The following is a 24,147-nucleotide window of genomic DNA, read 5'->3' as shown; positions in this document are numbered from 1 at the left end:
TATTTGTTTATCCAAATGTTTACTGTTTTATGTACATGGTAAGTTGTTTATAGCCTGCAACCCTGACTTGTATAGTGATGTCAAAAAAATGAAATAGAAAATGGGCACTTTTATGCATTAATAGATCCTCTGAAGGCATCCCATGAGTCGTGTAGATTTATTATTATTGCCAAATAATAATGTACTACATTCAGTACCTGTTCTAATTTTGGTCAGTTCCATTTATTTCTATATTGAATCAGTCATTAAAAAAAAAAGTCTTAATAAAAGGATTACTTTAAACCAAACAGTGGTTTTACTCTAACAATTATCAAATCACAATTGTATGAATTATTATCATAGTCTGACAAAGTGTACACCTGAACGAACTCAAAGGATTTGATTTTATTCACTTTTGGGTATGCTATTGATGTTGAAATGTATTTGGGCTAGAAAAAGATCCTTGTTCAAAGGAAATATATTTTAAAGGAGAAACAACACATATACAGTGGCACAAATGTAGATGGGATTGCCAAGGGACAAAGAGGATTAGAAGACAGGCTAAGAATATGGCCCAATAGGAAGGTATCACATCCTCTATTTTTATCAGTGCAGCCTTGAATAGTAACAGAGGTTGTTTTATGATTGCTGGTTTACAAAGGAAATAGAGCAGGGAAGAATTTCAAAAGTATCTCTAAGTCCTTATCCAGGCTACAAGTGACCTAAAATATATCAAATTTAACGTTTATTTCTAGATTCCTTTCTTCCCCATTGCTCTTTTTTGCTCTTTCAATTTTGTGGAATAAGAAGACCAAGAAAAATAACAATACAGTTAATTTATGATTTAGTAGCTGAAAGATGTGTTAACATCTGGGTTCTTGTCAGAGGAAGGCTACTGTCATTCCTATGATTTCCTTATCTATGCAAAAGTACCAATATCTAAGAAAAAACAACAATTTTTTTATTTCAAGAAGAGTTCGTAATTTTTTCATTATCACAGTTACAGGTTGCAATGGTATGTTTTAATCTACTTCTCTTTGCATCTCCTTTAGTTACTAACACACAGAATTACAATACAAAACATTTGATGCACAAGAAAAATAATGCAGTAACTGAAATGACAACAAGGTTCTGAAGGGCTTCATCACAGCACGAAACAAGATAATTACAGAGACCTGGGGATGGGGCAGTAGGAAGCAGAGTAACAAAATGCACACATGCATATGATCATTGAAGGGACAAAATCAGAAATCTTACCACAATAAATCAAAACCTTCAACATTCAAATATTTTACATGAAAAAAGAAGTCAGAGCTTTGGTTTCAAGAAATACAAGGGACTCCTCTTCCTCTCCACAAACCTTTAGCCTTCTGTCTGTACGCTGCAGAGACAACAGCCTGAATGGGCTCTGGCAGAAGGTTGAGACTGATATCTTTCTGCTTTCAAGTTGATTTATAGCCATGAGTGGTAGACGAGGCATTCTTATCATTTTGATTTACTGACTGCTGATTAGATAAAGTTAGCAAGAAAAACTATTCTGCTGCTGCTGCTAATTTTGCTGTAGCTGCTCTGGTACTGTAATTTTAAATGCTGGTCAAGGGCACTCAGAGCTTTACATAGAAAAACTCTGAAATGAGTAATTGTCTTAGTCAGAAAGCTAAGAAAATAAGCATCTAACATCTGCAAAGTAATATTATGATGAATGTCTTACCAGATAAACATGTACCCCACGTTCTCAAAGTACATAGTATTTCCTTACTTTATGTGTCAACTGACAGTGCTATCCTGATATTAACATTAATCAGTTTCCAAACGCTTTCAAAGGAGAATCATATTCAAAACTACTGACCTCTCTGACTTGTCTTTAAAAAAATAAGAAAAAAATTTCATGTTATAGGAAGCAATCAAAGACTCTACTTCTAATTGTATCTATTTGCATCAGCTGTTAAAGCATATCCTGTTTTAAGAACTGAAAAGAGAACATTCTCACCAGCTTTTCTGCTTCTGTATTCATCTCTCTCAATTGTTTGATGTGTTCCTTCTTGATCATAAGGATTTTCGATAACCTGGTCTAAAACAAAGGAACTATTTTTAGAATGAATAGGTCCTTAAGCAGCTTTGAAATGCCATAGAAATTAAAGATAAAAAACCATATGTGTTTCTTTCAGAATTTAAAATTTATTTCTCAGTTGTTCATCAAGTTAAGATGCAGAAATCAAAACTAATCAGAATTAAATGACGGATTTTCTAGATATTTTTAAAGCATTTCCAAGTGCCATAAATTGATGAGTGCTAAAATCCGTCAGCTGAAATTCCCTCTAGAAAGGCTAATATAATTTATGGCCAGCAAGAGGCTGAAGAACCTTCTTTTTTTGGTAGTTTTTTTTGAGCCTGAAGGAGAGCAAAGGGTGTTATGGCCATGTACTACAGTTAATATCACTCACCTTATCACACAGTTCTCAGCCTGTTCTCAGCTGTGCCCTCTACTGAGCACCAGCCCTTTGTGTAAACTCTTGCAGTAAAACCTGGTATAGGGATTGGGTCTGTTTTATACAGAACAATTCTGGCTTTCCATTTCCCTTTTTCATAATGGGAATACCCTGTTTCCCCTGCCCTTGGGACCTAGTAGGCTGAAGTGGAAATCACTGGGAGGGTTCTCAAACACACACATCACTCCTAGAACTATTCATACTTGACGGCCCCGAGAGAAATCCTCGCTCCACTACAACCAGCAACAGTTTTATTACTGATGTAAACAGAGCCAAGATTTCAGGTTTCATAAATTCCAGAGGGGTTAAACTGCATCCTAGTAGTAAAACACGTGACCGGGAGAAATAGGAACCTCTAGTTCAACATATATCTGACTCACATATAATCCCTTTTGTTGATTTTCAAGTTCAGTCTTAACACAGCCAGGTTGCTTGCCCTCACAAATTGTAATAGAAAAATTTTCCAGGACCTCTTCCAGCTGTTGAGGAATATTCTGGGAATTTCTATGGTAAATGCATTCTTTTTCACTTCATAGCAATTTGTTCCAAATTGCCAAACAGCCAAAGCTGTTTTTCAGCTAAATATAGCTCTCCCTCCTTATATTTATCCCTGTTCATTCAGAGACAATAAAAGCATCTCTTCTCCACTGTTCTTTCACTATACTAATCACAATACAATCCTTTCTAGACTCCACTCCCATACAAAGTTCTTCATCTCCTAAATTTTTGTGGCCCTGTCTGTATATTTTTATCCATTCACTTTTATCTTTCCTGGCTGTGAGCACAGGAAGTCTGTACCAGTATTCTAAATGACACACCTGTACACTAAATCTGTAAAATGGCATCAATACTTCTCTCTTTCTACCACAAACGTTTTGCCAGATGCATGTGATGAACTGATGATGAGCCATGGTCAGAGTCACAGGCAATACTGCATTGGTTGTCACCCTCCCTATTAAAGCTGCTCATTTCTGTCCTTGTGCTGTCCACCAATGTCTGTGCTGAGCCACCACCTGCATTTTTTGCACTTTGAATTTTGCATGAAGAACCCAATCACGGAACCGATAATGACAAACCAATAAATTTAGAAAAGGCAAGAAAGGTTTAAAATTGTTACTTGTGAGATAGATTATCTCTCTGAAAACGCTTCTAACACACCACACAAGTGCTCATGTTGCCAATAAAACACCTGGGAGGAAGGAAAGCACTGTTCACCATCTGCCACTGCTGCCAAAAGTTACTTGTCAAGCTTTGCTCTTGTCACCATCCAGCAATTGCCTAGCAAGTTTTCTCCTTCATGAAGTTGTTGAGTCTCCAAATTAAGCAGAATATATTATTTGCTCCCCAAATTTGCAAGGCATTCACTTCTATGCTTCACTTCTACTTTGAGGTCCTGACATACTCAAGGATACATAGCCCTAGCTGTCCAGCTGATGAGCTTGGATTTTACATTATATTCATCCTGTTCCCAGATATACTCCAGTAATCAAGATAATTTGATTCTTTTTACAAGAAACTCTGACCTGTAGTATCTGTCATATCCATCAACTTTCTCTCAGAGGTACATTTTATTAATTAGACCTCCATTTTCATTTGCCAGTGTCATCTGTGAATGCTTTCTATCTATCCCTGTTTTCCTTGAAAAATTCTTCTATAACAGCTCTATTTTCAGCATAACTCATCCTGTTTATTCTTGTAAGCAAAGAGTACTTTATTTACTCATTAAACCAGAAACAAGTTTTTAGTACAGTGCTTTTCCACTTAAGAAAGATGAAGGAACAATCCTACCAGTATGTTTAGATTTGTACTTAAGATTTCACTTTTTAGTCAGAAAATACAAGCATTTCAAAATGAAGTGCATGATAACTCACTATGCAATATTTTCAAAATTTTCATCAGCAGAAAACAGTCAAAAATCCAGTATCAATTTTCAGGCTGTTCCTCCTGCATTTAAGCTGGGAAGATCCCTCTTTTCCCCACAGTGATCAGGCAGACACCAGGCCACTGTTCTGCCCGTGCTGCATTAAAACACTCCCTCTACTGGACACGCAGCGACCCTCTGAACATCTGCTTTGTCCTAGAGTGCTTCCTTTCAAATCGAATTTTTTACCCCAAAACAAAAAACCGAAGGAGGCAAGAAGAGGAGAAACATCCCAAAACCAAAACAAAACCCTCCAGCTGAGTGCTTGGAAAAACATCCTCCAAATTTTTTGACCAGAATGTAAGAATGTAATCTATTGATTTTGACCTGCTCATACAGCTTATGAAATATTTAAGGATACATTATATATTGAACTAAGCATGAAAGACGTCTTTTGAAATTTATTACTCATTTATTGTTGACTTTATTCTTAATATCATAATGTTAATTTTTGAGCCAATCTTCTCCTAACACACGTCTGTCCACAGTAAAACCCAGAAAGTCAGTCTCTGATATCAAACTGTAAACATGTAGGAATTACTATAAAGATTTAGAAAGAACAATGGTTAAAATAGTTGTTACAAGTCCCAATATTTGCTTGCAACTGCAAGTTATATGTAAAGAGAATATCCCTAACATTTATTTGTCAGTGTCTGCACATGATTTTGGATACACTTGCTTTTCTTTCAAAATAATTTCAAAATCTGTAAAAGAGTTGAAACCTTATTAAAGGTGTGCTGCATTTTTTCTGTTTTGTCCAAAATTTTTCCCATAAAATCGTTTCTTTATGGTGTCATAAATAACTGCCTGGCAGTAGTTCTCCTGTAGTTCTTCAAATCAAACATTTTCTGATCATTTACTTCCTGACTCACCATTAAATCAGAAAAAGGGCTTTAATTTCTTTTAGGTATCAGTATATAAGAAAGGCTAGAACATCCTGAGCAGTAGCCTTTAACATAAAAATACATCTGGTCTGGTGAATGCAGTGCAATCAATAATCAATATTCACCAGTCTCATCTATTTCATAACATCAAATTCCAGTACCTCCTCAAACTTCTAATAAAAAAAAATTGATGCTTAAAAACGATGCTTCAAGTCCTTCCATAAATGTTTAAGCCTTGGGATTCTTTGTCAAAAAGGTGCATAAAGTCTCAAGTTGCTCACGTAAACAAATGCCAAAAATCCATGGATTGATTTTGTTCAAAATATTTTGAAAATCTTCAAGCAAAAACACATATTAATGCGGTATCTTTGTAAAATGCCACCATTTGTAATACAATCAAGAGGCCTATACTTGAAAAACTCAGATTTCTTTATAATGAGTAAAATATACAATCAAACGTGACTGAGGAATCACACATTTTCACATTTCAAATATTCAAAGTAATTGTAAAGCTCAATACACCTTAGTTACTCAGTTTCACTGATCACAGTGACTCAAGAAGGATAGGCTGCAGACAGTCTTTGTTTATGCTGCTAAACTATATCTTTTGTGTATTTCAATTTTTAGCATAATTAACCTTATTGCAACTATATCTATGTTAAATTTTCTTAGCTAAGCCAGATGCCAAGCCACAGTTTTCAAAATAAGCTTCATAGAAGTTTTCCCTAAAAAGAAAAATTAATAGATGATTCTGTCAAATAAGATTCATTATGCTCAATGACCCAAATATTAATGTGTCATGTGAGCTACACACACAACTTTATTCTTTTGACCAATTACACAGACTTTAAAATCTGAGAGGCATTCAGCAATATTATTTCTCAGTTCTTAATATTTTAAACGTGGGTCATTCCAATCTCCTTTGGCATGTTCAAAACTGCTTTCATTGTTAAGGAATTCAATCACTTAAGCTACACCAACATGAGCAATTACATTCTTCCATCGTCCTGGAAAGTAACTTGCTTCAGTGAATTTTGATATTCAGTGAACTTCAGCTTCCTAACATTAATTGTCTGCACTCTTCTGAACTGGTGTACAAAAATCATGGAGGAATTATTTCATTAAGGTGAAGACAAAAAAGTGTTTTCTTATCTATAGCATGATATGTTTGCTTGTAGGGAAATGAGTGCTGCTTTTTTTCTCCAACAGGCTAGGACATTACATAACATAAAATATCGCATTATACAATATATGATAATGCACACAGGCAAATGTTCTTTGCACAATGCCAGTATAATTTAAATAAATGACTCTAAACACAGCACAATGTTTGCAGGTAGAAATAATGTCTTTTTTTTTTTTTTTCAGAGCAAGTGGTAGAACTGGGAAAAAGAAGACACACTTTCGGAGACCCCTGTGGTCTGAAGAGCGGCATATTTCAAAGGTTATGAACAAGTGAGAAAATTAAGAAGGGGCCAAGGAGGGAATAAAAACAAATATTATTAACATCTCTTCAAAAGTTAATTTGGATATTACTGTCATAAATCAACAGAAGGTCATTTAACTGCAGAAGAATTGGCAGAATAAACACAAAAGGACAATACCACTTACCACTTGAATGAGGAATTCTACCGGAAAGCCTCCTAGTGTTTCACTATCTGTGCCTGAAATTTTGCTTTTCCACGAAGATTGTCCTAATAAAGGATCACTATCCTGTATAGGAAAAACCATTTAAATTAACAGCTTAGTTTTAGAGGGTTTTGCTAATCTTTTCATCTTGCTGAATAACCTCAGAAAATTAATCTCAAAAACTGTTGAAGGTAACAGTTTCAACATGCATCAAAAAATCTTCAATGAAAAATCTTCTACATGAAAAAAGTAACTTACTGTAATTGGAGACTGGAGTGAAGGTGTGTATGGCAATCGGGGAGGAGTCATAAAGAACCTTGAAGGCCGTTGTTTCTGTCCGAAGGCAGCGATTGGCATGGTTTCATGAGGCTCATTGCTCTGGAAGACAGGAAAAGGAAGTATGTACCTCAAGTGTCAGATTAATTAATTTTACACATTTTTCAAAATCTGGATGAGCCATGCCCATCTGCACCTCAACCCAACAACATAAAAAGATTAATGTTTTCCTTTTGGCCTAGGCAGGAGCTTCAAAATCCTGTTCCACCACTGGAGTTTTTGAAGTGTTCCAGCATCACGTCAAATAAAACCTGCAAGAATATTTCCCAGAATTCTACTGGCAAGTTGCAGGCAAATCACAACTGAACAGGAGTTCAGTAGAGGTTCCAAAATCAGATCATGACAGGGACTAGAGACTCCAAATTACACAGATTCAACACTACATAAGATACAAAAGAACATGAGGTCCTCCTAAAAGCTTGCAGTCTAGACCAGACTGTTTGGCAGGAACGATTCCTAGAGCTCATAAACTGGTACAAAAGCCCATGAGCCAGGAAATCATCCCAAATTGTTTAACCAAAACAACATCCTCCCAGGTAGCTTCATTAGCACAAGAAGTTTCAAAATGAAGTTCAATCAACTCTTAATAGTTGCTTGCAACTACCACAGGCCTTTCCTGACTTTGGCAAATTAAAGAGGGCCAGGTTTTCTTGAACATTTTCTGCAAATCCTGGCAGGATCCCATTGCAGAATTTTCTTTGGGATCTTACACTTCATATATTTCTTCATATTGAACTCAGGCTATTATAATAGCATGTAATAGGAGGTCCAGTAAATTATTCCAGCCTAAGCCATTACGTTTTTATCAATAGGGTTATCCTGCTCTGTAAAACCATTAACAGCAGAAGCTCATTATCCTGGAATTTCCCATGCATCTGTTATGCTTTTTTCTACTTTATGACAATACCACCTGGGTATAATATTTTTAATTAAAGCATACCACTGTAGATTTTTTTAATTTAGTTTTTTTTTTTTTTTATTGCAGCTACTTTGAGAACGTGTCATTAATACTTACAAGAACTTCATAATCTGGGACTGTGTGTGTTCCAAGACCTGCCCTGTCAAAAGTCACTCTGTAGGTAGCATTAAGGGTGTCCACAGCGTCTATTTGTCCAGTGAACAGACCGTCATGGACACCTCGCAAACGCGCTTAAAAACACAACAAGAAACCAAACACTATAATGTTCTGACACCATTGAGAAAAACAGACTTCACACACCTTTTGCAAGTGACCCTTCATATGTATAGTTAAAACCCACAGATTAAATGGGAAAAAAACCCAGAAAAGTAAAAGCAAACTCAGAAAAGCAAAAGCAATAAAAATATTACCCAAATTTTGGCAAATTTAAGTCTGCAGGTCAAATACTTCCCAAATCTAATCCTTAGCACTACACTTATGTCTAAGAAACCCCCACTGTTTAATACCCAATACCTTCTGACAGAAAGTCAATTTCCAGATGATTTTGCATAGCACTTCTCTCTGATCACCTCCTCTGATGACTGCATACTTAGCAAAAGACAATGTGGAACCCAGCTCAAGGATACAGCTCTAGGAGAGTGGGGAGAGGCAGTGTTGTGCACTCCTGCTCTTCAGCAAGAATCAAGGGCAATGTTGTTGAACACAAAAAAAGCCATGAACAGTAGTGGCCTGAGTGGGAGATGCTTATGTGAAAAGCACCTCAACCATAATCAGACAGTAGGGAGGAATTCAAGTGAGACAAAACTTGAAGAATGTTTTTAACAATGTTCCTTCCTCAGCTATGTGTAAGTTTCTTCAGTAAGGCAATATCATGTTCAGCATACATGTCCAACTACAATGCAGTATCAATCGTATATCCGTTTCAAAACAGGTATTTTTATATTCATGAAAAAATAAAGTTCAAGTTTTATATTAGGTCAGATTTTAAACTCTCAGGCAGCACTCATTGTTTTGCATTTAAGCATATCTCTCTCTCCAGAATTTGGTAGATATACCAGACATTAAAAAACCCCACAGTTTGAACAGCAGAAATAATAAACCCTACTAAGTTTGTGCCTCAAAACCGTATCACTGTTTTACTAACACTAGCTAGACCTCACAAGCACCTTCTCAATGAACTAACAAAAACCCATACAATTTTTTATGTCCTACATTTAATTTAATTACGTGCACTTAAGTGTATTATGGCTTAATAAAAATCTTTGCAAAACACTTGGCTGCTTTTTTGTTTGTTTTTAAGAAATTACCTGTAACTTTTGTTCCTATTACAAGCGGTAATGGAATTTCTTCTGGAAGATCTTTGAACTGTGAAAGATCTGCAACTTTCCGCTGCTGCAGAAGTCTTATTTTCTGCCGTTTCTGTTTTAACGCTGACCTCTCTTCCTCAAAGAATGCAGAGGAACACCTATAATACAATTAGGTAAAACTGTACTCAACTTCAGCACTGAACACATACATATGCGAAGGCACACGACATAAATAGGCACAGTTTACAAATCAGTGAGAGAAAATGAAAAAACTTGGGGTGATGTGTTCAAGGGAAAAGAATTTCATTGAATGTGTTTAGACAGTATTACTCCCCAGAATTATCACTCCTAAAATAAGAGTTTATTTAAAAATAATACTCATGAATACTAGCTGTTGCATCAGTATATCTGAAGAGTACAGCCTTTTAGGATTTTTTTCTGCTTATAGGGATCCACCTGGTGTCACAACAAAGCTAAAGCAGGTCCCACACCCAATCTACTCTGGATGCCAGCTCAATGCATGTGAGGAAGATGGACCGTGAGATCCCTGGCTGTCAACACTTACTGGTACACAGGAGATCCCTTCCATATGTGCTTATTAGCTCGAATAAACTAACAGTATGAAAGGACACCAGACTCAGCACATAAAGGGGCACTTCTCTGTCTCATGTCCTTGCACCTGTGCAGAGTAAAACTCAGCCCCAAAATCTCTATAACGCAAATTAACTGTTCTGAGATTGATCGTAGTAAAAGTACAATTTTTTTTGATCTTGGGTAAAATCAGATAGTCTCTAGCAGTCCCCTTCCCCATTTTGGGAGGGGAGAGTTGTTCTTAAAATGCAATATAAAAGATGGAAGACTCATTCCCAAGGCCTTGGTTTTATTCATTTTCACTTTTAACCCACTGAATAGGAATGATGCGTGAGGGAGACACTGAAAGCATAAAGACATTAAGGACTCAGTTCTCTCTCATTCCATATTAAAAAAAGGTTTTTCATTCCTGTGTCAATAAAAGAAGTAATTTTAAAAAGGCAGACAGATGCTATTGTAGGTCTGCTTAATTGCAGAAGCAGTTGTTTATCAAACAATTTGCTACCTTTGTTAATTGCTTTACTGCAGTCAAATGCAATTTAAACATTTTCTGTGCAAGTCATACAGTTACATATTGATTACTGATCAATAAGAAATTCTATTTTATGAGGTTATTTTAGAAGACATTGTCAACTCAACTCCTCTGCTTGTTTCCCCTTCTACACTGCAAATTATTTTCTTATTTAAATCCCTTTAAGATCTTCCTCAGTTATTTCCCACTCAGTACTAAGCAGCCAGCTCCTATTTTCAAGTCTGCTTATTATATACTGAAACAAACATCCTTATGTTTTCTTCTGTGTACCCCTCACTGGGAGAGTTCCACAAAGCCACAGTTTCTCTTCCTTGCAGTGTGTATAAGAAGACTGTAAAACACTAAGCCACCATGATCTTGGCACCATTTTCTTTCATACTGGCCAGCAGTTTCACACTATATGCAGACATCAATTGCCTTTTATCTTATACATGTTTTCTAAGTTATAAGCTGCACAGGCCATCTGTTTTGTCCAGAGTGTCCAGTGTTAACGCAATGAGATCCTAGTCCTAAGCAAGACATGGAAAAAAAATAAGCAAGAATGAATTGAAGCTGTGAGGTCCTTTTGTCAGGTACATGCAGTAATGCACTGAAGGTTCCTGTACCAGGCTTTCCAATCACAATCACCACAGAAGTCATCATAGTCTTTGTATAGCCTGGAAACTGTGTTGTAGATTGAGCAACCATAGGTGTGTGTCCCACTCACCAGTTCACCACTGAAGAGCAGAATGTGTTTACCTGGAATTGTGTACTGCCTACTGGTCCTCATCAGGAATTTAAAATATCTAGAAAGGGATACGGTAGAAAGAGAGAGGGATGGTGGTTGGGAGACTTATGCAGAGCTTACTTGGATATTCTCACTTAACAATGCTATTTGCTTCATATTTACCACTGGGGAGGAAGAGGTGTGAAATAATGCTTGCTGTGGGCTGTGAGGATCAAGTTGCAAAATACAGGTCAGAGCTTTTCAATTCCATTGGCTAACTACAGCAAGACTACAACAAAGGCAAAAAAAAAAAAAGAAGGCAACATAGACTTTAATATCAGTCCTTCTAATCACATCCAGAGTCTTGTATCAGAAACACCAGATGTTCTTTGACCCATGCTCTTAGAAATACAAATTCAAATGCTGATACTAATCACTGACCTTGGAAGGTCCCTACAACAACAACTACTGTTTTGCTGCTAGCTCAGATGTTCTTAAAAAGTCTCTGTTCCAAATGCTGTAGATTATGGATGTAGAAAGTATTTGCAACGTATTTCTGGCTTCTCTTAAAGGAAACCTCCAACCCCACATTCCCCAAATGCATTTAATAAAGGTTATCCCATCTTTATGCCATCCTACAAAAAAATGAAGATTAAAACTATGGTACAGATCAAAACTGCAATCTCATTAATTTTCTGTAGAGACTTTCTAAGAGGTTGAACATTCTTCTCAGTTTTCACTTTGGTCGTGAGAATTTGAACCAACAGAGGAATCATCATGTAGTGGCAGGACAAGCATATCTGAGCTTCATTCATATCCATTGCTATTTCACAAGCCCAATTAAGTTTAAACAGAGTACACAAGACTAACTATTACCTCTTCCTTTTCTTGGAGCATATCTTTCCCCACAGTCTACTGGAATCTTACAAGCTTTGCAGGCTCTCATGATGAATACTGCTGTGTCAATCAAACACACTGTTGATGTGTGATAGGACATTTAAAGTAGTAGCAGACAAAAGAAAATATTACAATATATTTAAAACAAAATTTAAAAAAAAAAGAGGACGACCATGTGGACAGCTATCACAGAGACACTATTCTCCTCTGCCATCAACACCGTGGATGCAAAATGTCTTAATTTTTTTTATCCCTCATGGGGAGATATCAGTATTGCCATGGCATTTACCTTACCTCCATATGATGAGGACAGACAGAAGAAATTTCTAACGTCACAATAATGGAAAAAAATCTTTGCTCTAGAGGTAGATGAAAATTGTCTTGAAAAAGGATTCAAATGATTTAGAATAATTCAAATCTTTCAAAACTAAGGCCAAAGACCAGTCACGACATCTTAAAAATGACTCCCAGTAAGGTTTTTTTTCAATTAGTAAAGAAATAAAAAGCAAACAGGAATGCTTACTTTATGTTGCTAAAAAGCAAGAAGTCATGAAGTTTTGGTTAACAAACAATCAAACTCTTTATCCAGTCAAATACTCCTATTTCAGAATTCAGACAAAACACCTTCCTGCCCATTTAGATCTGTGGTTCCTTCATCTTGAGTCTCTCTTTTTAAAGAACTAACTGTATGACATCTAAGCAAAAAAACCCCAACCAAATCAAAACAAAAAACACTCTGCCCCACAGCAAAAAAAAAAAAAAAAAGGAAAAAAAAAACCACAACCAAAAAAACCCCACCAAAAAAACCCCACAACAAAACAAACTCAAAACCAGAAGGAAGTTTTCAACCTAATCATGTCAGATGGGGCATTGAGCAATCTGATCTAGTGGAAGGTGTCCCTTCCCATGATCCTTCCTGCCCCCAACCCTTGTTGGAACTACACGATCTTTAAGGTCCCTTCCAACCCAAACCATTCTAAGATTCTATGAAGTTTTATCAATGATCCAACAGACTGCTGAATGAGGTGAGCTGATCTATTACAGAGGTACCCACTTTTGGCAAAAGAAAATTACTTAAAAATTACTCAAATGAGTAAGCGATGATTTAACCTCTAAATACACAACTTCCCTCTCAGAGGGAAGAATGACAATAGAAGAATGAAAAGCTATCTCAGTTAAGCTCAAATGACATGAACATCTTTCCGAGAGGAGCTGTTTTTTGGCTCTGCTGCCTTCCTGTGACTGACAATTTTTACTTATGTCAAGGTGTTTATAGGTACAGATGATGAAATGGTCTTCATCAGGCAAAATATAATCTGATTCAGTACAATGCTCTATGAAATGGATTCAGTGCTTTAGTGTTTGCAAATAAAAAGCTGGTTTATTTATGAAACACTACTTAGACATTTTTCTCCTGACCTTACACAATAACAGGGATGATTGAGTTTGGAAGGACCTCTGGAGGTCACCTGCTCCAATCCCTCCACCAGAATCCCTTACAGGAGGCTTCCCAGGATCATATCTAGAAAGCCTTGGAGTACCTCTAAGGACGGAGATCCTACCACCTCACTTGTGCCCATTGCCTCTTGTGCTGTCTCCAGATAATGCTGAAAATAGCCTGGCCCTGTCTTCTCTATGCTTTCCCTTCAGACATTCACTCACAAAGATGAGATCCTCCCTTAGCCTTCTCTTCTCTAGGCTAAATTGCATAGATTCTGTGAAAAGGCTGACCTGAATCAGCAGGTTTCAGAATTAAAAATTCTAAACTATAGAAAAAACTATGCCCTTCAGTCAATTCTAGCTTCTTCTCTACAATGTACAATATTTTATGTGTGACTTTACCCTCTCTCTGTTTTGCTAGACAAGCCAGGAAAAGCTGAGGATCTACAAAACAGTTTAAAAATAATAATAAAATCATTGAGATGAAAACGTGCAGTTGTTTTCCCCACGAAGAGCTAGTTATAGGCAGAATAAAACCTTAGTGAAAAATTGGCTGGTCTTCCATGCCTGGAAGCACTGCAGCATAGAAGATACAATAACAACTTCAAAACATCCTAGCTTGGGCACTCAGTTATCTAGAGTGTGAAGAGAACATTTCTCAGGTCCTGAGAACTTCATGGACTGCACATGTGCCTATAAGGAATGGGGCAGGGGAGAGGGGGGTGCTCAGAAAACATTTCAATAAAATGAGTATGTTTTACTACTCTTAGGCTATTTTTTTGTTTTACTACTTGAATGCAAAATTACTTTAAAAGGAACAATTCCAGTAACATCAAAACTACATGTAGTAATTTGAAAAGAAAGAAAGAAAAAGTTACCTCCGTGGTTTTCCCATTAATCGTCTGATTTTCCCCCATTCTACTCTTGTCAATTTTCTGGTTTTCAAAGTTGGAAAAGATTCTTTCAGGCATATACAGAAGTCATTATCTCCTTCAAATAGTGGCCTGTTGAAACATAATTGGTCCTATCTTAACTGCACTTAGTAAACGTTCGTCACAAGATTCCAAAAATCATCCATCATAAGAAATACACTGAAAACAAATAGTATAAATTAGTTCCATACACAAGACACTCCTATTCGAAGAACAATTTTAACCTTAAATAAATTCAACTGAAAACAAAACCAGAAAGTTTCCAGGACAATTGGTCTCTTTGAGCATTATCACCGATGTTTAAAAATGCTCCTATCTCGTTACTAAAAGGAAACATATGTATTCCTCCTGCTTTGTAACATCCATAAAGGCACCAAAGGAAACTTCAGCAAAGTCAATGCAGTGTGACGAGGATACTGCAACACACTGAAGGAAACCATAAAGATATAGTGAGGTACTGAGAATAAAGGGAAGAACAATGTGACACTGAGAAAGCCTGTACCTTTATTCATCAATTCATTCAATCGTAACCCAGATTCTCAACAGAGGGTTCCAAAATACAGGAAATTGAACCAACTCGTCATTCTCTGGAGCTGTACAGGTGAGACTTTTATTGTATCATACCATGACTCCATGATGAAGCAGAGGATCAGTATTAGAGAAGTGACAGTTCAGAGAACATACCTACACAACTTACAAATTTCTCTTTGATGCTATGACCTGCCTGTATCTCTGTTTTATGACTGCCTTTTACTTTGTAGTACCACATCCTTCTTAGGCTCAAGAGACAAGGGAGCAGCAACAGATATGCCCATCTAATAGAAGGTTAATCATTAAAGACCACGTGCAACTGAAGCAGATCTCACCCGGAGAGAACAAAAGAATAACTGAATCCTAGATAAAGCCACTTTTCTCCACTCTGCTGGGTGTAGGGGTTTGGAGGGGAATATTCCCAAGCACAGAACAAAGAGGATCTTGGAAGCAACACTGCTTTCAAGTGAGTGTCTGGGGCGGCAAGAGAGAGGAAAAGTTCATGGAGATAAGGAGACTTGGGCAAGAATGGAAGAGAATAGTTTTGCAACAGAAGGATCTGCAGCTGTGGCATGAAGTAAAAAGGAAATCACAAAGAATGATCAATGAGGCTCAGGAAACAGACAAGGAAGCATATACAAGGGTTTCATTTGATCCATATTTACTGTTGCTACTATAAGATATCTGTATAAAAACAACTGTTTTGTTTGAGTTTTTTCTTCTTTGAGAAAGATAATCTTATTTGATTGTTTTTACTATCACTTGCCCCTAAGGAGGCAAACCCACAGCATCCACAAGATTGGAAGCTCTGGAAAATGTGGTGTAAGCAAGGTGCAGGTGTGTCTGCTTCCAAGGGCCTATGATCTCACTGCAGTACTAAGCATGTCCTAAGAAGTCTCTGTGTGTCTGAAGTCAATGGAACTTTACAGAAAACAGTCCTTTGCAGCAGTATAGAGAGAATCCTACTGAAACAGCTTGAACAATCTAATACCCACTGATGATAGATGTAGAGATATTATATTTTAAAAACTTACAGTAGACATGGCACTTAAATTGATTATTTCAATTTTGGATTAGACAATTCGATTAAAATATTCTGAGACTTGTACAGTGAGCCATATTTTGTCAGCTGACAGCTCTATGGTTTAAAGTTTTTCATTAAGTCTGGATCATATCACTCAAAACAACATATATCAAAGTTTTTCTTCCAAAGATATGAAGTCTCTTAGTAAACAACATTATAATATCTTAACATGGTCGTATCTTACGAGTACTACAAGCTGTATTTGGTTTGTGTGGCAAGGTTTTGGTAGAGGGACGCTGCAGGGGTGGTGTCTGCCAGAAGCTGCCAGAAGCTTCTCCTATATCCAACAGAACCAATGCCAGTTGGCTCACAGATGGACCCACTGCTGGCCAAGGCTGAACCAATCCATGATGGTGGCAGAACCTCTGGGATAACAGTTAGGAAGGGGAAAAAAACCCTGAACAATTGCAGTGGAACAGAGGAGTAAGAATATCTGAGAGAAACAGCTCTGCAGACACCAAGCCAATGTCAGTGAAGGTGGTGCTCCAGGTGCTGGAGCAGAGAAGATCATGGTGAGGCAGCTGTGGCCCTGCAGCCCATGGAGGTCCACCATGGAGCCACCTGCAACCCCTGGAGGGCCCCACATCAGAGCAGGTGGATCCCCTAAGGAGGTTGTGAACCCCTGGGAAGCCCACACTAGAGCAGGCTCCTGGTATAACCTGTGGACCCATGGAGAGGAGCCCACACTGGAGCAGGTTTTGAGGTAGGACTTGTGACCCCATGGGGGACCCACAGTGGAGCAGTCCATTACTGAAGAAGTGCACCTCACAGAAGGGGCCTACACTGGAGTAGTTTGTGAAAAACTGCAGCTCGTGGGAAGGACTCACGTTGAAGAAGTTTATGAAGAACTGTGAACCATGTGAGGGATGCCACACTGGAACAGGAGAAGAGTGTGAAGATTCCTCCCTCTGAGCAGGAAGGAGCAGCAGAGATAGCATGTGATCAACTGACCACAACCCCCATTCCCTGTTCCCCTGTGCTTCTGGGGGATAGGAGGTAGAGAACTGGGTACAGAGCTCAAGAAGAAGGGAGGAATGGGGGTGAACTGTTTTAAGATTTGTTTTTATTTCTCATTATCTGACTCTGATTTTATTGGTAATAAACTAATTTCCCCAAGTCGAGTCCATTTTTTACATGACAGTAACTGGTGAGCAATCTCTCCCTGTCCTCAACCTATGACCTTCCTGTTACATCTTCTCTCCCCTGTCCACCTGAGGAGGGGAGTGACAGAGCAGCTTTGATGAGCACCTGGCATCCAGCCAAGGTCAACCCACCACACAAGCACACATTGATAACTCTCAAAGAGGTTTTCAGAATTACCTGCTAAACTCAAATTCTAGTCTACTGACAGGCCTGAAGTTTCACAGACAAATATTTAAGAATAAACTAAAAGTTCTTGGACCATCGTAAAAATCATAATTAAAAATGTCACATATTAAAATTACTACTAGAAATAAGTAAGGTTTGGGTTTTTATTTTTTTCAAATAAGGAGGGAAAACGGCATGCAAAGACTACTTCTTTCAAAGGAATTAAACTCTACAGAGGATGAATTTAACTAAAATGGACATGTAATTTTTCCACTTCTGATGAATACATGCCAAAACGTTTTTCTGTTGCTATGACTGCCTTCCCAGTTAAGGAAAACAGCTACAGCAATTGTGATTAAAATAGGAAGGAAAAACAGTCATTATTTTGTTTGTACATTCTGGAAAATAATGCTTGTTAAGTCCACAGCCATTCTTTAGAATATTAATTACTAGTTTTTCATCCACTAGTCAATCAGTGTAAATTTTAAGATTCCATTCAATAATGATTCTTACATTTCAGAATTTTTAGTTTTTCATGACTATGATAAATTAAAATGGTTCTTTTAAACAATTTACACCACTGTGCTACAGCCGTTAAGGTTAAAAATGCCACAGATTCTGACGCACAAATTGTAGAAACAGTCTAGGAAATACATTAAGAGATCCAAGAAGGATACTGATATCTAGATAAAAGCTGTATAGTCACAGCCTGGAGATCTGTTAGTGATCACAGTAAAAACAGGATGACGGGGAAGAAATATCCAATATCAACATTTACCCCTTTTAGGGAAACAGCACCTTATGAAAAAGCAGACAGCTTCCTATCTCCCCTGTATAACACTGATCCAATGGTTCAAAGAAGTCTAAGTGTTCTGATAACTTCGTGCTTCAGATGCTAAAAACATTATGAATAAAATCTTGTATCAGGTAGAGGCAGATGTGACAAAAAAGAAAATCATATCCATGAAGGAAGACTTTCCACAGACAACTTCCCAAAGTCGGTAGTTCCAAAGAACTACCCACATACATTGTTCATGATAAAAAAGATTAAAAAAACCCAACACCAAAACAATGAAATAATTTTCAGTAACTAATAATTTAGAATAAACTTTGTAGTATTTAACCAATATATGGAACTATGCAGCTCAATTTCAGAAAATGACTTTTTTCTATACTAATAAGAGAGAATTATATAAAGCAGACGTACTTATCTATATTTGAATAGAACCATTCATATATGCACCACTTGTGAGCTTTGGGAAGTTTGAGCAGGTTGCGAAGCCGTAAACCAATCTTCTGTGATACTTTCTTTTCTGGTGTTGACATTGTTGTACTAAACTTCTAGGTAGGAAAAAAAAAAAGGAAATGGTTAAACACAGTCTAATATTTTTCAGTATTCAAATAATCAAGCCAGATTTTCTTGATAAAATTTTGCACATTAATAATTGCTACATTTTAGTAGCACATATTGTTTCATGCCAATTTTTCTGTTGCAGATCTATAACAACCCTTACTGCGTTATATCAGCAATGCAATTAAACAGAGCAGACAGCAATTAAACTTCAGCAGGATCAATACAACTGATGATCTCTATACAAGGCTCTTTTAACAGAAACGTTTTCCAGCACTTAAAACTACACTACATTATTGGTAACAATAGCATGGCACTAAAATACCTACAGACTTCCAAACCTTCAGGCACCACTGAACACTGTCTCAGGTGAGCATACATGATGTTGCTCAGATGCCAGCAACAGCAACTGCCTCATTTGCACTGGGGCTTCTACTCTTGCTCACTCTTCTTAAGCCGAGGATGAAGCTAGCACAGGAATATAATACAGCCAAAGCTTTGAGTGGAATGTCTGCTTTTTAAAAAACTGCAAGAGAAACTAGCACGGACATAAGAAATCCAGTTCGAACTACATTTGGAAGCTATTTCACAGACTGCAGAAAAGACACTGTCTTAGATTGCATGCATAATACATAGGCCTGTGTTTAAACAAGACAATAGAAAAATAATTCTGTAATTTTGTTCCAGCAATGGTTGTCTTAACTGACAGAAAGAAAAACTTATTTGCAAAAAAAACCAGCTTTTTGAGACTATTAGTTTAACTGGGTCCCCATGCCAACATCAGTTGTTATTCTTTCCCAAAATCTCAAAAGTATTTTGGCCTTTAGTAGCAGCAATGATAGGATAAAGCATATGCTACAATAGATACAGGTCCCCTTTCTCCCGCTGGAACTCCAGGAAACAAAGCCTAGTGGGACAGCAAGATCTGCAAACTATGGCAGCTGCAGTCCCTTGCAAATATTTATCCAGCAATCATTGGATCTCCTGAACCAGACATTTTAGCACAAACCAACTGGGTTTAGAACATTATCCAAGTCCTCCTACACTTAGAAAGTCATGGTAATGAAGAGAAATGTCGTGGTCCTCCTCCATGGCCAAATGGACCCAGCAAAATGGCGAGTGCTAAGTCTTCCCCATTCGACACTGCACACACAGTCCAGAAGGCAAATAAGACCAGTGTTCAAACAGTGCTTTTTCAGTGAGGTAAATTCAGGCTCATAAGGTGATGGTATAGAGAAGTGATTTGGATGACAAAGGTATTACAGAGCCAATTAATTGAGACTAAGAGATGTTACCCAGTCTAACATAGTGAATAAAGGTTGAAAGATATTAACAGCTGTTCTTTCATGCTATATCAAGGAGTAGACAATCAAGTGGAGAAGTAGTAAAACAAACTGTTTGAACTGGAGTACGTTACCATTACGGGATCCAGAAGGTATAGTGGTACAGATGGCCATAAATACACTTAAGCCACAAATCTAGAGCAAGTTCCTAACTGCTGGGATGCATTAAGTCCTATAGCAGCCTTCTAAATGATGTAGTCAGTGCAAAACACATAGTCAGTTTTTAACTGAAGCTGAGTAAATTTAGGATACGATTGTTTGCAGGACCATGATGGGCAATTAGTCTGGATCCTGGAATCCTTTCTAGTCCTGCATGTTCATATCCAGGATCACAAAGAACAGGTACTCCCATAAACAAACAGAGGAAACCAGTTATAAGGAAGAAAAATATTCATCTCTTTTGAATTGCGGCTTACTCCCAGCAATAGCTCTCCTCACAAGAACATTTATAAGCCAAAAAGGTAACTTAAAAAGCAAATCTATTCTAATTTTCAACTAACACAGATAGGCTTGTTCCCCTTTTCGGTAAAAATATCTCCATACATGTAGGTACCTGTGGAACCATCGCAACCTTCTGATTTCTTTTGGGTGACCTTGTGTTTATTTGTCTGTCATCTTCTTCGCAGAAGAGTCGACTCCGTTTTGAATTTCTGAAGGGCTGTATGTATCAAAATTGAGAATGAATTACAAGGGAAAAAACCTGATTTCTCTGTTCATGCACAGAATTCACAGTGAGGGAGACAAAATGCCTTTTCTCTTGCCACCTATTGGTTTTAAGGCACATGGTACACAACAAATAGTGCCTCCCAGCAGTTTGAGATCTCAGGATTGAGAGAAGGAGTTCAAGACTCCAAGGTTTCCAATGCTAACTATAACCCATTACTATACTGCTGGCCCAGTTTCACAGAAGTATTTAGAACTTAACTCCCACTTGTTTCCATGAGAGTTAGGTGTCTAAACACTTGTGTATACAAGATTGCTTTGGTTATAAGTACATCTGTTTGTTCTAAATTTCAGGTCAAAACCACGGTTTATTCAAACAGTGGATTTGGTTTATATGTTCTCAGTAAAAACACTAGCTGCATATAACTTTTTGCAAGGATTTCTAATGAGCCTAATAAATTGCTGTGGGTTTCTTGTATTTTTAATTCATTGAAGGTCCCTACACTGCAAAATGTTAAGAAGCTGAAGTCTGAAGAAACTAAAGCTTGAATAAGTTATGTGAAAATATCAGAAAAGAGAAGAATTTAGAATTTAAATTTTGCTAACTGAAATTAACTCATGTGCTAAGATGTTACAACTCAAAGAGAATTAGAAGGCTGAGTGAAAACAAGAAACCATATTGTAAATGTGCCATAAAAAATATGTTTAGTTATTCCTCAACATTGTACCCTATGACAAAAAAACTTGTGCCTTCAGTGAGGACAAAAGAGTAACCTGTTAGTGCTCCCCTCAGCTGTTAGTGCTGAGGGGAAGTAGCTTTTCCTTCCAGGAGACAGCCACCACTGAAATGGATCTCTTTTACAGAATCCCAAAACTGCACTCTGTGGCATTCCTTGCACTTCAAACTACTTAAAAAGGTGAAAAGTAAAGGCAGAACAAATGCAGATTTGACTTCTTTCAATACAGAGGGTGAAAGTGCTACAAATTGATACGGGGTATGAAAACCGTAACACCAAGAAGGTGAAGAATACTGATAACAAATATAAGTTCCTCACAGGAGTCAGAAACAAAATAAATCAACAAAGTGAAATAAAACTTCACTCTTAAGCACTTACACTTAAGAAAGATATTTAGTAAGTTTGTAACCAAATCATTATGATCCAGATCAAGTAAATCGTTTTACAACCCTCAACAGGAATTGCCAAATTCTATTCCAATAAACTATCCAAAATGGTAAGAGTGTTTCATCATTCTCGACTGTCTGTGTCTCACACAAGAGCAAAGTAACAAGCCTGGCAAAGAGGCATCATCCACAAAAAGATCAGGCATTTTTGGAAAGATTTTTCAACCAACAGTACAACATGTCTGCAAAACTTTCAGCGTTCAGGGAACTCAAACTACTTCATCACATCTCAGCAATGTGGGCCATTGCTATCACATCAGACTCTACTCAGATCTTTCCCCAGCTTTCTGCAGAATACTGAACTACATTCAGAGTTTGACTCCATATTTTTAATACCTACACACCTGAAGACTGACAAAGCTTTTATACAAGCTTTTATGCTATGGCTAGTGACTTTGGTTCTTTAGCACGTGTGGTAAGGCTTGTTTCTCTGAGAAGATGGGCATTCCTGGGAAACAGCTGAAAACTGACACGAACTGCAGGAACTAAGGGCCATCACAAAGTTCTGATCTCTGTCTGGAACTGCATTTTGTAGACCTTATGTTCTCTAGCTCAAACACATAGCAACATGTGTGCATATATGTATCTGTGTGAATCCCACCAAAATACATACCAGGGAGAAGACTGCAGAACAAACTACATATGATAGATGTTAGTCACACCACTTAATGCACTACTAGATGCTACTCAGATATTTTGATTATGTGCAGAGCAGGCAAGCATGACAGTTTTCAAATATAATGTTTCCCTTTAAATAAACAAACTGTTAAAAAAATAATTTTAATAAAAACCAGGTGATAGTTGGCAAGTGGGTCTCAAATACTGTAGTAGAAGGTGGCACCAGGAGTATGGGAGAACAGTCTGCTTGGCAACTGAGATGGTATTTCATATACTCTCCAGAGTGTAAAAATGAAAGCACGCAGTGTTACACATGTAGACAAACCAGGTGCAATAAAGCTGGTGGCAAAACCAAACCAAAATCCCATAATTTTCTAAGGTAGAGGAGGTTGAGAACAGTAAAGAAAAGCTTGATTGTGTGATACAACAGGGAAAGAATATTTCAAAATATTTCAAGAAGAGAGAGGGAAACTGTCAACCCAAACACCAGATATGTCCTTGGAGGCTGCAGGCTCATTTCATATCCCCACCCCAAGGCTGTTCTTTAATGTAAGACTTCTCAGAACGCCACACACCTCACTGACATTCCTCTAATTTTATTAAAATCTACTCCCCAGAAGGCACAATGATGGAAGTGCATTATGATGTTTCCCCTTCCTTTCCTTTATGTGTCAGTTCTGAGCCGTAATTAGAAGTGAGATATTTACTGAGATGCAAAAATAGTTGATCAGAATTGGTGATTCCTAAGCTCAGGGTGGTAGATACAGTACAAATACTTCACACAGCACTTGCTTTACAAAAAACACAGAAAAAATTATTACGAGCTATCTTGAACAAGGTCAGCAATTTAACTTGTTCAATTATTCATTTATAAAATACGTTTGTCCCTCATATTCAAACTGTGCAGAGTGCTTGTGAAGGACATAGTTTAACACTTGGACATCATGAAACTATAAATCCCAGCCAAATTTTGTGATCCTTAAATTTCATTCATTCTATGGTATTTTACTAATTCTGAATCTGCTTTTTTTTTACTTCTTACCATTTCCACTGCAGAACCAGCATTCTTGCTTTTCCAAATGTGCGTTTTCTGCAGAGAATTGTACTTTTCATTCCACGAACTTGATAAGCTTCCCTCTGTTGTGAAGAAAGTATGTCATTAATATATGTATAGGTATGTGTATCTTTCAACATAATCACTATCCAAAAGCTCGTATAACATCAACTAATAAAATGCTTTTTTTTACTTGCAACATCTTCTTTGAATTCAATTACAAATGGATTTTAGATTTCAATATTTTCATTAAACTGTTCTGAACAATAATTAAAAAAATTGAAGGAGGTTTTCAGTACAAGGAGAAACATGAACAAAACATTTTTTACTTGTGTCTGTGTTTAGGTTTCTTGAAACCTCCTTTGCTGGAATCAGTTGTTTCCACTGTCAGGTTGACACACATTTAGACAGCTGAACTGTGGCTGTAACAAACCCGCAGAAGGTACAGCT

The 24,147-nt window shown here is 37.3% G+C and overlaps 1 protein-coding gene across 3 annotated transcripts in view; it reads right to left on the bottom strand.

Moving 5' to 3' along the window:
- Positions 1–24,147, bottom strand: part of LIN9 (lin-9 DREAM MuvB core complex component) — a 39,467-nt gene that overhangs the window by 4,790 nt on the left and 10,530 nt on the right. For 2 of the 3 annotated variants that reach the window (XM_032683084.1, XM_032683085.1), the window contains 9 exons: positions 23,686–23,780; positions 20,733–20,837; positions 18,693–18,826; positions 14,509–14,634; positions 9,465–9,622; positions 8,254–8,387; positions 7,161–7,280; positions 6,885–6,986; positions 1,970–2,050 (listed from right to left, as the gene is read on the bottom strand). In XM_032683084.1, coding sequence (XP_032538975.1) covers positions 1,970–2,050; positions 6,885–6,986; positions 7,161–7,280; positions 8,254–8,387; positions 9,465–9,622; positions 14,509–14,634; positions 18,693–18,826; positions 20,733–20,837; positions 23,686–23,780 — 1,055 coding nt within the window. Of the gene's footprint in view, positions 1–1,969; positions 2,051–6,884; positions 6,987–7,160; positions 7,281–8,253; positions 8,388–9,464; positions 9,623–14,508; positions 14,635–18,692; positions 18,827–20,722; positions 20,838–23,685; positions 23,781–24,147 lie in introns of those variants that run through there. The other variant, XM_032683086.1, reaches the window with a different exon arrangement.

This window comes from Chiroxiphia lanceolata, chromosome 3 (assembly GCF_009829145.1).
Source record: "Chiroxiphia lanceolata isolate bChiLan1 chromosome 3, bChiLan1.pri, whole genome shotgun sequence".
NCBI lineage: Eukaryota > Metazoa > Chordata > Aves > Passeriformes > Pipridae > Chiroxiphia > Chiroxiphia lanceolata.
Note: the sequence above shows the minus strand (reverse complement) of the source record. Positions and strands in the feature narration are given on the sequence as shown.